Source organism: Chiloscyllium plagiosum, chromosome 12 (assembly GCF_004010195.1).
Source record: "Chiloscyllium plagiosum isolate BGI_BamShark_2017 chromosome 12, ASM401019v2, whole genome shotgun sequence".
In the NCBI taxonomy this organism is placed as follows: Eukaryota; Metazoa; Chordata; class Chondrichthyes; order Orectolobiformes; family Hemiscylliidae; genus Chiloscyllium; species Chiloscyllium plagiosum.
Genome location: NC_057721.1, coordinates 61,606,147 through 61,617,741, shown reverse-complemented (window position 1 = coordinate 61,617,741; position 11,595 = coordinate 61,606,147). Strand labels below are relative to the sequence as shown.

General features: G+C 40.6%; 1 protein-coding gene across 1 annotated transcript; it reads left to right on the top strand.

Moving 5' to 3' along the window:
- The first annotated feature begins 3,078 nt into the window (after positions 1-3,078).
- On the top strand, positions 3,079-11,595 carry LOC122555334 (SH3 domain-binding glutamic acid-rich-like protein 3). The gene is made up of 3 exons (XM_043701222.1): positions 3,079-3,627; positions 6,792-6,959; positions 11,441-11,595. Exons 1-3 carry the CDS (start codon positions 3,580-3,582, stop codon positions 11,567-11,569), a joined length of 345 nt encoding a protein of 114 aa, XP_043557157.1. The 5' UTR covers positions 3,079-3,579; the 3' UTR covers positions 11,570-11,595.

Sequence of the window (11,595 nt, the reverse complement as noted above, 5' to 3'; positions counted from 1 at the left end):
GTACATCCTGTCTATACTGGTCTATAGTTCCCTGGCTTGTCCTTCCTACCCTTCTTAAACAGTGGCACCATGTTAGCCAACCTCCAGTCTTCCGGCACCTCACCAGTGACGATCAATGATACAAATATCTCAGCAAGAGACCCAGCAGTCACTTTTCTAGCTTCCCACAGAGTTCTAGGGTACACCTGATCAGGTGCTGGGGATTTATCCACCTTTATGCATTTCAAGACATCCTGCACTTCCTCCTCTGTAATATGGACATTTTGCAAGGTGTCGCCATCTATTTCGCTACCCTTTTGTCCTTTATGTATTTGTAAAAACTCTTTGGATTCTCCTTAATTCTATTTGCCAAAGCTATTTCATGTCCCCTTTTTGCCCTCCCGATTTCCCTGTTAAGTATACTCCTACTGCCTTTATACTCTAAGGATTCACTCGATCTATCCTGTCTATACCTGACATATGCTTCCTTCTTTTTTCTTAACCAAACTCTCAATTTCTTTAGTCATCCAGCATTCCCTATACCTACCAGCCTTTCCTTTCACCCTAACAGGAATACATTTTCTCTGGATTCTTGTTATCTCATTTCTGAAGGCTTCCCATTTTCCAGCTGTCCCTTTACCTGCGTACATCTGCCCCAATCAGCTTTTGAATGTTCTTGGCTATTACCATCAAAATTGGCCTTTCCCCAGCTTAGAATTTCAACTTTTAGATCTGGTTTATCCTTTTCCATCACTATTTTAAATCTAATAGGATTATGGTCGCTGGCCCCAAAGTGCTCCCCCACTGACACCTCAGTCACCTGCCCTGCCTTATTTCCCCAAGAGTAGGTCAAGTTTTGCACCTTCTTTTGCCGGTACATCCACATACTGAATCAGAAAATTTTCTTGTACACACATAACAAATTTCTCTCCATCTAAGTCCTTAACACTACGGCAGTTCTCATCTATGTTTGGAAAGTTAAAATCCCCCACCATAACCACTCTATTATTCTTACAGATAGCGGAGATCTCCTTACAAGTTTGTTTCTCAATTTCCCTCTGACTATTAGGGGCCTATAATACAATCCCAATAAGGTGATCGTCCCTTTCTTATTTCTCAGTTCCACCCAAGGAACTTCCCTGGAGATGTGGAGGAATTTCCTCTCTCAAAGCGTTGAGTGTCTTTGGAACTCCTTGCCACAGAGAGGTGTGGGGGCTGTGTCCTTGTGTATTTCTAGGACTGAAATAAATAGATCCTTGATCAGCAGGGGAATCAAGAGTTGTGGGTGAAAAGCAAGCAAGTGGATCAAAGGAACGCCAGATCAGACACGCTCTTATTGAATATTCCTATTTCTGATGGTCTTTTTGATTTCAGCAAATTGTATCAAGAATAACAGATACTTAGTTGGTGTCTTGGATGATCAGTAATAGTTACTATTATTATCTTTTGAGTTATTGTTATAAAGTCACAGTGTTCTGTTGCTCCTTTTAAGTGCAATACACTTCTGCAATTTCTATTGCTACTAAATACTTCATACAAGTTTAAGCCCTTACTGTTTTGCTTACAATGTACCACTGTCTTGATTTGTTGTTTGACATGGCATTTCAAGAGAAATATCAAATTCCCTGCTGGAATGAACAGAAGTGAAATAAAGCTACCATATATGATTGCTATCTGTCCACAATTTTGAAAGTCAGTCAGCCCCCATGCAAGAGATAATCAACAGGACTCTAACAGTTTTATTATTGGTGCTAGAATTCATTAAAAAAAGAAGAAAATAAAGACCGTACTTGTATATAGCATGGTATTTGGTAGAGAAACAGCCCAAATATTCTCAGAAAATGATACCCATTGCCCATTTGTAAAGACCCATTTTGCTCCTGACTTGAAGAACGATGAGATGAAAGATTGGTTAATCTGTTTTAATAGATGTTGTTAAAGAAACAATGCGGGTCAGGACTCAAGGAATCTTGTTCTTCAGGCTTTTTTTTTTGTTTTGGAGTGGGGGGGGAGCATGGTGGATGGGATCCTTCTGCATGCACACAACAGACAGCTGGAACTTCAATGTAACATTGCTGTTGAAGAATGACACCCTCTGACCATGTCACACTCCCTCAGTGAGGTACTAAAACATCACATACACAAAAACCAGAGCAAAATGACAAACGTCACCTTTAAAAACTGGAACATAACTGTGACAGAAAGGCAAGAAGCCAAAAAGGTCATCTTCTTCTCATCACGCTGTAGAATCATGCCATACAGAAGAGGCCTAACCGCCCATGGAGTCTGTACCATCAGAAAAACATTACTATCTACCCTAATCCCACTTTGCTGCATTAGACCCTTGGCCTTATATGTTAGGAATTGCTTACCCAAGAATTGCTTACCCAAGCACTTACAATGCTTGTGAGATTTCCTGCTTCAACTACCCTTCCAGGTAGTGCATTCCAGAGGCCTACCATCCTCTGGGTTAAAAATATTTTCCTCAAGTCCCTACTAAATCTCTTGCCTTTCACTTTAAAGCTTTTTTCCTCTTTAAAACATTCTCTCTTCGAAGCTAAAATGCTCCATCCAATGAGCATCCTAGTGAATCTCCTCTGGACCCTCTCCAGTGCAGTCACAACCTTCCTGTAGTGTGCTGTTTAGAAGTGCACACGTTACTCCAGCCTGTGACCTAACCAATAATTTTGTACAGTTCCAGCATGACCTCCTTGCTCTTATTATAGTTGCCTCCACTAATAAATGCAAGTGACCGATATGCCTTCTTAACCACCCTATTAAGGCAAAGTGATGGCAGAGTGATATTATTGTTGGACTGTTAATCCAGACACCCACATAATATTCTGGGGACCCGCGTTCAAATCCCACCATGGCAGATGGTGGAATTTTAATGCAATTTTTAAAAATCTGGAATTGAGAGTCTAATGATGACCATGAATTCATTATCAATTGTTGGAAAACCCATCTAGTTCACTAATGTCCTTTAGGGAAGGAAACTTCCATTTTTATCTGGTCTGGCCTATGTGTGACTCCAGACCTAGAGCAATGTGGTTGACTCTTACCTGCCCTCTGGACAATTAGGGATGGACAATAAATGCTGGCTTGCCCAGCAACACCATTACAAATAAAGAAAAACCACTTCTCCTGCCACCTTCAGGGATGTGTGGACAAGCACCCCTAACATTCTCCTTTTTTCCGTGAGCTTCCTAGTGTTGTGCCATTCATTGAGTACTCCCTTGTTTTGTTCCTTCTTCCTAACTTTGATATCCAAATTACATCTGTCACAGTTATTAGAATTATCAACTGCCATATTATTCCGATTCATATTTATTTGACTTTTAGGTATATTTCATATGATTTAAAAATAAAGTTGTGCTCAATTCAAAAATCCGTGACATTAGTGGCCGTTTTCTAAAATGAGGGTTTTTTTTGTGAAAGAGAACCTTACATAAGGGCGATACCGTCTGTATTTAAACCACATTCTCGTCTATAGAATCTCACGTAATTCTGACGGTGACGCATTTTGTGTAACGGCCAGAGGTGAAGTTGGTGGGGTCGGGGTTTATCAAGGAGCAGTCGGATTGTTTAAAGCGAAGAGACATGTCCGGAGTCCAACTGTACGTCTCCAGTGTGTCATCATCGAGAGAGGTAAATACAGTCCAGTGAACACAGGAGGCAGAAGGTCGCCGGAGGCAGTGTAACTCATTGACACATTCACCAAAATATCACCCGATTGTTAATTTCATATTGTTAGAGACATGCCTTTTAAGCACTGTTGACATTAATTAACTAAACTAGCTAAATGACGAAACGAACTAAATTATATAAATTAGTTTATTCCAAGTATTTTGAAAATGATTTCTGCTCGAATTAATCTTATAATTAGTCGGTGAGTTCTATTCCCTATTTAAAAAGGTACATAAAATCTGGGTTTCTCCATTCTCTCTAATCCGTGACCAGTCATAATTGTTTTCGAGACAGTATTAAATCTGATAAAACTTTCGCCAGGCTTCAAAAAGACATTAAAGAAAAGCATCAATTACACTGGTCAGCTCTTCTATACTCAATCATTTGGCAGGAGTTGCCCATATCCAGTAGAAACTTCTTGAGTTTAAAATTAAACGAAAGCGCTGAGATTTCTCCCAGTCGAAAGGGGGCCCTTTAACATTCACATTCTCTCAGTCCAGCACACAAACATGATCACTTCAAACTCTGGCGCACTGCGCAAACCTTTATGTAAGTGAAACAGTAGCACTAATCCATCAAACCTAGAAATCCCCAGTTTGACCGCTGATCTCGGAGACAAATCGATTTCATCCAATTGACCGGTCAGTCAGTAGGGAATTCTATATTCCGTCCAGTGATTCAGAAAATGCTGCTGTTCAACACAAAAATGTAGCTATCCCATTTTTTTTCCCCACACCCTTCTCTTGTTACATAGTGCAGCAAATCATTGCAGTTTCAACTTCAATTTCAGCTGTAATTCCCCTTCTCTGAATCAGCGGCCAACGCAATTTGGTATGACAGATGGTTTAAGAAACTAAGAGCCCATAGAGAGAGGATCAGACGGACATTGTCCAAAGATCCTTGAAGACAGCAGGGTTGGTAAGGTGGTTAAGACGACATATGGAATACTTTATTAGTTGAGACATTGAAAACAAGAGCAAAGAACAATGATGGAGCTCTATATCAGGCTAGTGAGGCCACAACGGCAGTAATGTGTGTAGTTCTGGTCACTATACTATAGAAATGATATGCAGTGGAAGTGGTTAAAAAGATACTACCTGACCTGGAGCATTTCATCTACAAAGATAGATTGGAGAGCTTGGTGTTATTTTCCTTCGAGTGGAGAAAACTGAGGGGAAACCAGATTCAGGTGTACAAAGTATTGAGAAGTATAAATTGGATAGATAGAGAGAAACTTGTCCCGTTAATCAAGGATCCTTAACCAAGGGCCATAAGTCAGAGACAGAAGGAGACCATTCAGCTGACCAAGTCTGCACCACCATTCAACAAGATGCACTCAGTCTTTTTTCCCAGGTTTGGGGAATTGAGCACGAGAGGGCATCAGTTTAAGGTTAGAGGGAAAAGAATAAAATGAACTGAACTGGAGAGGCAACTTTTTTTTAAAAAAGTGTGGTATACATATGGAATAAGCTGCCAGTGGAAGTGGCTGAGGTGAGTACATTAACAACATTTAAAAGGTATTTGGACAAATACAGATAGGAAATGTTTACAAGGGTATGGGCCAAGTGCAGGGAAATGGGGTTAGCATTGATGACATTTTGGTCGGCATGAACCAGTTTGGGCCAAAGGGCCTGTCTCCATGCTTGGGACTCTATGAGATCATCCCTGATCTCAACTTTCGTCGAATCAACTTTCCTGCTTTTCCTCAGGTTTTTAATCAATAAAGGAATCAAGTTTTATCTTAACCTTAAATATAATTAATGACCTAACCTCTGCAGTTGGCTGTGGTAAAGAATTCCACAAGTTCATTACCCTGACAAGAAATTCCTCCTGATCTGTTTTAAAAGGGTGACTCTTCTATGCGGTCTGGTCCTAGACTCTCCCAAAAGGGGAAACAACCTTTTCACATCTAACCTGTAAAGTCCCCTAAGAATACTGTATGTTTCAATAAGGTCTCTGCTCATTCTACTGATTTTCAATGCATATTGGCCCAACCAACTCAACCTGTCCCCAAAAGATGGTCACTTATTTCTGGAATCAACCTAATGAATCTTCTCTGCATTGCTTCTGACATGTCAGAAGCAAAACTTAAACAGGAGTCATAGTTTGTCATAACAATCTCCTTGCTTTTGTGGACTGGGGGGGGGGGCATTCTCTTAGGAATACTTAAATAAATTACCATTTTAATGGGGCAATTTTTGTTGACCGCCTCATAATTGAGAGTGATTATCAGAAATAAGACAGCAAAATCATTGCTAACACTATGCTTTTGAGGAAAAAAAATTCTAATTATCCTGTTCTGAGATGTTATTACACACCCCTGCAGCAGCTGAGACATGAACCTGGGCCCCTGCCTCAAAGGGTAAGGATTTTAGTGAGTGGGCTCCAGCTTATCACAGCTATTAAATGCAGGGGTTGGAGGTACAGAAATCAAATCCATCTTTCCATTTGTCTCTGGATTTAGCTGGAAGACCAATAAGTGCAATAAACAGGTTAGATTGAGTAGAGGCAACTTCCTTATTCTTAAAAGCACATCCATTAACATAATCCAGTAGCCTTAGATGATAATAACTTAGATGTCAGCCACAAATTTACCAGAGGTATTGCATTTGACTTCAAATTTAAGTTACGATGAACTTTCAACTCAAGCTGAAAGTTTATTACCATATTTTTAGCCACACCTGCTGTGAACTAGTCCCTTAGAGCCTGATCGACAAAGCAAATTAGCTTTCACTGAAAAGAGGAAAAAAGTCCCGAAAGGCAAAGAGGATAACTGCACCTCACAGGGTTGTGCCGAGTCATTCACAACAGGCTGATATCACATTTAATGCTCCTATAGGGTTGAACACTAACAGATTTCAATAATTCAATATTACACATTAAGGCCAAAAGGTAGTAATATTACAATAAATGCATTTTGCACTAGTGACACCATGACAAATATTCCTGGATGCATTATAAAACAAACTTGCCTTGAATTAAAATTAAAGGGCTAATGATTCTTCAGAGAACTTCAATACTATAACACTACTGCTGAGAAACTGTATACATGAGCTGTCTCTGGATGATATGCACCAAAGATGATTTTCTATTTTAATTCTTAGTATATTCTTCACTGGTCCTAGGTCAGATCTCAACAGTCAGAAGTGGAAAGAGTGTTGGAAATAAAACAAATAAACTACAAACTGATCGATGTTTCAGTCAGTGAAGAAATCCTGGAAGAGATGAGGAATAGGACAGGCAATCCCACAGCTCTTCCACCACAAATATTCAATGATGATTGCTACTGCGGGGTAAGAGATCTTTAATTTGTTGCTACAACCAATGAAATAGAAGACTGATTTTACCAAAAACTTATTTTCAATGGAGGATCAAATCATCAGATCTCAGCTTAAAGTTCTCCTGTCACACAGCAGAATATGGGTGGTAACATTAATGGGACAAAAATACTTTAGGAGATTGACACCACTCAAAAGTAGAAAAATTACCAAATCCAGACAGAATACATAAGTTACTGAGAAATGTAGGTTTTGAAATTGGGGAGATTGTAATCACAATATATTAATCCTTCTCAGTTTTGGAAATGTTGACAGAAGATTGAAGGATTGCAGGTATTACAGGCCCCATTGAAAAACAGCGATAAATCTGATCAGTTAATCGAATGTTAGTGGCAGTGCATCACATGTACTTAAGCATACAAGGTGGAAGTTTGCAAAACTCAACTACAGCAAATGGTGAGGACGAGATGAGACCAGGGCAGGAATATGATTGTCTGGTGACCTAATGTTTAACTCTTCATCTGGTCATTAGGTGTAGCTCTGCCCTAGATCACTCACTTGCTAAATCTTAATGTAACCACATATTTCAAGTTCAAATACTGGTCTCTACTGTTGTCCAATCTCCACAACTAACTTCAGGCCAATTAAGGGTGAGAAAAAGAGAAAATCAAGCATGTCTCAGTCCCCACCTGTCTCCTGGTTAAAGTTTTGATGTCAGTCTAGGCCACATTAAGTTTAGCTCTGACATTCACAGTGAGTGAATGCCCTGAAATTGCCCTTTCATTTCACATATGGGTACAGTAACAATGTGCAATGACAAATTTGAAATCAGGCCCTCATTATCAAATTCATGTTCTGGAAATATTGAACTGTTCTCAGTGAAAGGAACTGAGAAAACAGGAGTTGACAGCAATATGATATAAATTGTGGGATGAAACAAAATCATGGCTCTGTTTCACTTAGCACGTTTTTGAATTAATGTGCTTTAAAGCTGTTCCAACAGAATAAACAATACGACTTGAAACAATGTAGAACCAACACATGGGCATTGTCCGACCAATTGTGAAACATTTTGTAATTGATCCTCCATTGGTACATTTAGAGTCAGAGATGAACAGCATGGAAACAGATCCTTTTGTCCAACTCATCCATGCCTACCAGATATCCCAATCTAAATCTAGTCCCACCTGCTAGCACCCGGCCCATATCCCTCCAAACCCTTCCTATTCATATATCCATCTAGATGCCTTTTAAATGTTGCAACTGTATTAGCCTCCACCACTTCCTCTGGCAGCTCATTCCATGCACAGACCACCCACTGCGTGAAAAGATTGCCCTTAGGTCTCTTTTATATCTTGCCCCTTTCACCCTAAACTTATGCCTTCTAGTTCTGGACTCCCCCACCCCAGGGAAAAGACTTTGTCTATTTATCCTATCCATGCTCCTCATGATTTTATAAATCTCTATAAGGTCACCCCCCAGCCTCCGAAGCTCCAGGGAAAACAGCTCCAGCCTGTTCAACCTCTCCCTATAACTCAAATCCTCCAACCCCAGCAACATCCTTGTAAATCTTTTCTGAACCATTTCAAGTTTCACAACATCCTTCCAATAGGAAGGAGACCAGAATTGCACACAATATTCCAAATGTGGCCTAACCGATGTCCTGTACATCTGCAACATGACTTCCCAACTCCTGTACTCAATACTCTGACCAATAAACAAAAGTATATCAAATGCCCTCTTCACTATCCTATCTACCTGCGACTCCACTTTCAAGGAATTATGAACCTGCACTCCAAGGTCTCTTTGTTCAGTAATACTCCCTAGGACGATATCATTAAGTGTATAAATCCTGCTAAGGTTTGCTTTCCCAAAATGCAGCACCTCACGTTTATCTAAATTAAACTCCATCTGCCACTCCTCAGCTCATTGGCCCATCTAGTCAAGATCCCATTGTAATCTGAGGTAACCACCTTTGCTGTCCATTACACCTCCAATTTTGGTGTCATCTGCAAACTTTACAAACTATACCTCTCATGCTCAAATCAAAATCATTAATATAAATGTCAAAGTTGTGGATGCAGCATCAATCCTGGTGGCATTCTACTGGTCACAGGCATCCAGTCTGAAAAGCAACAGTCCACCACCACCCTGTCTTCTACCTTTGAGCCAGTTCTGTATCCAAATGGCTAGTTCTCCCTGTATTTCATGAGATCTAACCTTGCTAATCAGTCTCCCATGGGGAACCTTGTCAAACGCCTTACTGAAGTCCACATAGATCACATCCACCACTGTGCCCTCATCAATCCACTTTGTTACTTCTTCAAAAAAAAACTCAAGTTTGTGAGACAGGATTTCCCATGCACATTGCCATGTTGACTATCCCTAATCAGTCCTTGCCTTTACAAATACATGTACATCCTGTCCCTCAGGATTCCCTCCAACAACTTGCCCACTACAGATGTCAAGTTCACTGATCTATAGTTCCCTGGCTTGTCCTTACCACCTTTCTTAAATAGTGGCACCACATTAGCCAACCTCCAGTCTTCCAGCACCTAACCAGTGACTATCGATGATACAAATATCTCTAAGGGCCCAGCAATCACTTCCCTAGCTTCCCACAGAGTTCTCGGGTACACCTTATCAGGTTCTGGGAATTTATCCACTTTTCTGCATTTCAAGACATCCAGCACTGGACATCTTTCAAGATGTCACCATCTATTTCTCCACAGTCTATATCCTCCATGTCCTCTTCCACAGTAAACACTGATGCATTTAGTATCTCCCCCACCTCCTGTAGCTCCACACAAAGGCCCACCTTTCTGATCTTTGAGGGGAGTCAAGATTAGAGTCGGGCTGGAAAAGCACAACAGATCAGGCAGCATCCGAGGAACAGGAAAAACTCGACATTTCGGGCAAAAGCCCTTCATCAACAATGAGGCTGGGAGCTCTATGTCATTAGTTCTGATGTGTACAGTGACCCCCCTGCTGGGCCCTCTCCCCCTCGACAACATTCAGCACCCTCTGAGACACCCTTGATCCTGGCACCAGGGAGGCAACACACCATTCTGATTTTTCGCTGCTGGCATCAGGAACGTCCGTCTGTGCCTCTGACTAGGGATTCCCCTAACACAATTGATCTCTTGGAACCAGATGTACCCCTCATTGCACTAGAGCCAGTCTAGATACCAGAAACTTGGCTGTTCATGCTACATTCCCAAGAATCCATCACCCCCTACATTTTCCAAAACAGCATATTTGTTTGAAATGGCGATAGCCACAGAAGACTCCCTGCCTACCTCTCTTACCTTTCCGAGAGTTAACCCATCTATGTGACTGTATCTGCAACTTTTCTCCCTTTCTATAACTGCCATCCATCACATCCCCTTGCTCTTGTAAATTCCTCATTGCCTCTGTCTCTCCATCCAATCCATTTACTCTGATAGGATTCACAACCAACGGCATTTATTGCAGATATAATCCTCAGTAACACAAACTCTCCCTGAACTCCCACATCTGACAAGAAGAGCATATCAGTCTACTAAAGGCCATTTTTGCTTCTTTCAGTCTGGAGACCCAGAAAATAGCACTGTCTTATTCCTCTACAGTACACTGCTCCATGCTAACTTAATACTTATGGCTTATATTTTGAAGTTTAATCAAGAGACATATCTCAGTAAAACATAAGAAATAACCCACTCTATTCACTACTGCAGACTTACAGCAAGGTCCCAAGGCTACTCTTAAAACTATTTACTTATCTGTTACTGTGCTGTGACCTCTCCCAAACAGGTACCTCCAAGATTAGTTGTGAATTTCACTTTTTAAAATTTCCCCAGACACACTCTGATACACAATTTCAAACAGCAAAGGCAGTAACTGCGCAGGTTCACCTCTGTGTCAGTTAGCAGTGTGCGTTTCTCTCTCTCCTGCACAGACCTGACCATGTGCTGCCTTTGTCTGTTCCTCTCCCTTTTAAAAATGCTGTTGTTTTGCCTTTTTTTCTCCAAAGTTCCATAACAATGCAACAGCATATCAAACAGTAATTGCCACTCCTGGAATTTGAGGAAATCACCTCCAACAAGTCAAATACCTCAAATAAAAAGGAGCAGCCTGTCACAGTCAGAATTTTTTTCTGTCCTCATTTGTTAGAGGTTTACTCACATTTCACAACTAGTTTGTGGCAGGTTACAGATCACCAATTGGAGTGGAGACTATAGTGGGCAGGAGCAATGGAATGGGTGTACTTCAGGTCACATGGGGTAAAGTCACTAGCCACAATGGAAATTTTCACAAATCCTCCCTCATTCCTTCATCAAGAATCCAGAATCTACGTAATGGACATATTTAAGTTTCTGGCATCCAAAACTATTTGACTGCACCCCACCCATCAAATCACCAAATAAACAGTGAAATTGTTTACTGTGTTTGAATAATTACAGAAGCAGATGCATCAGTAAAATGAGCAATTTAACTTGTCTTTTAAAATAATGTAGGATTACTGGCAGTTTTATGATGCTGTGGAGAACGAAGAGATTGATCACTTTTTAAAACTGAAAGAGAAAGAGAAGTTTGACTGTAAAGTTTCAACTGTCTGCAATGAAAATTATACTGCGGAAGGCTGATACTACAGATGGTGCATTGCACAGCT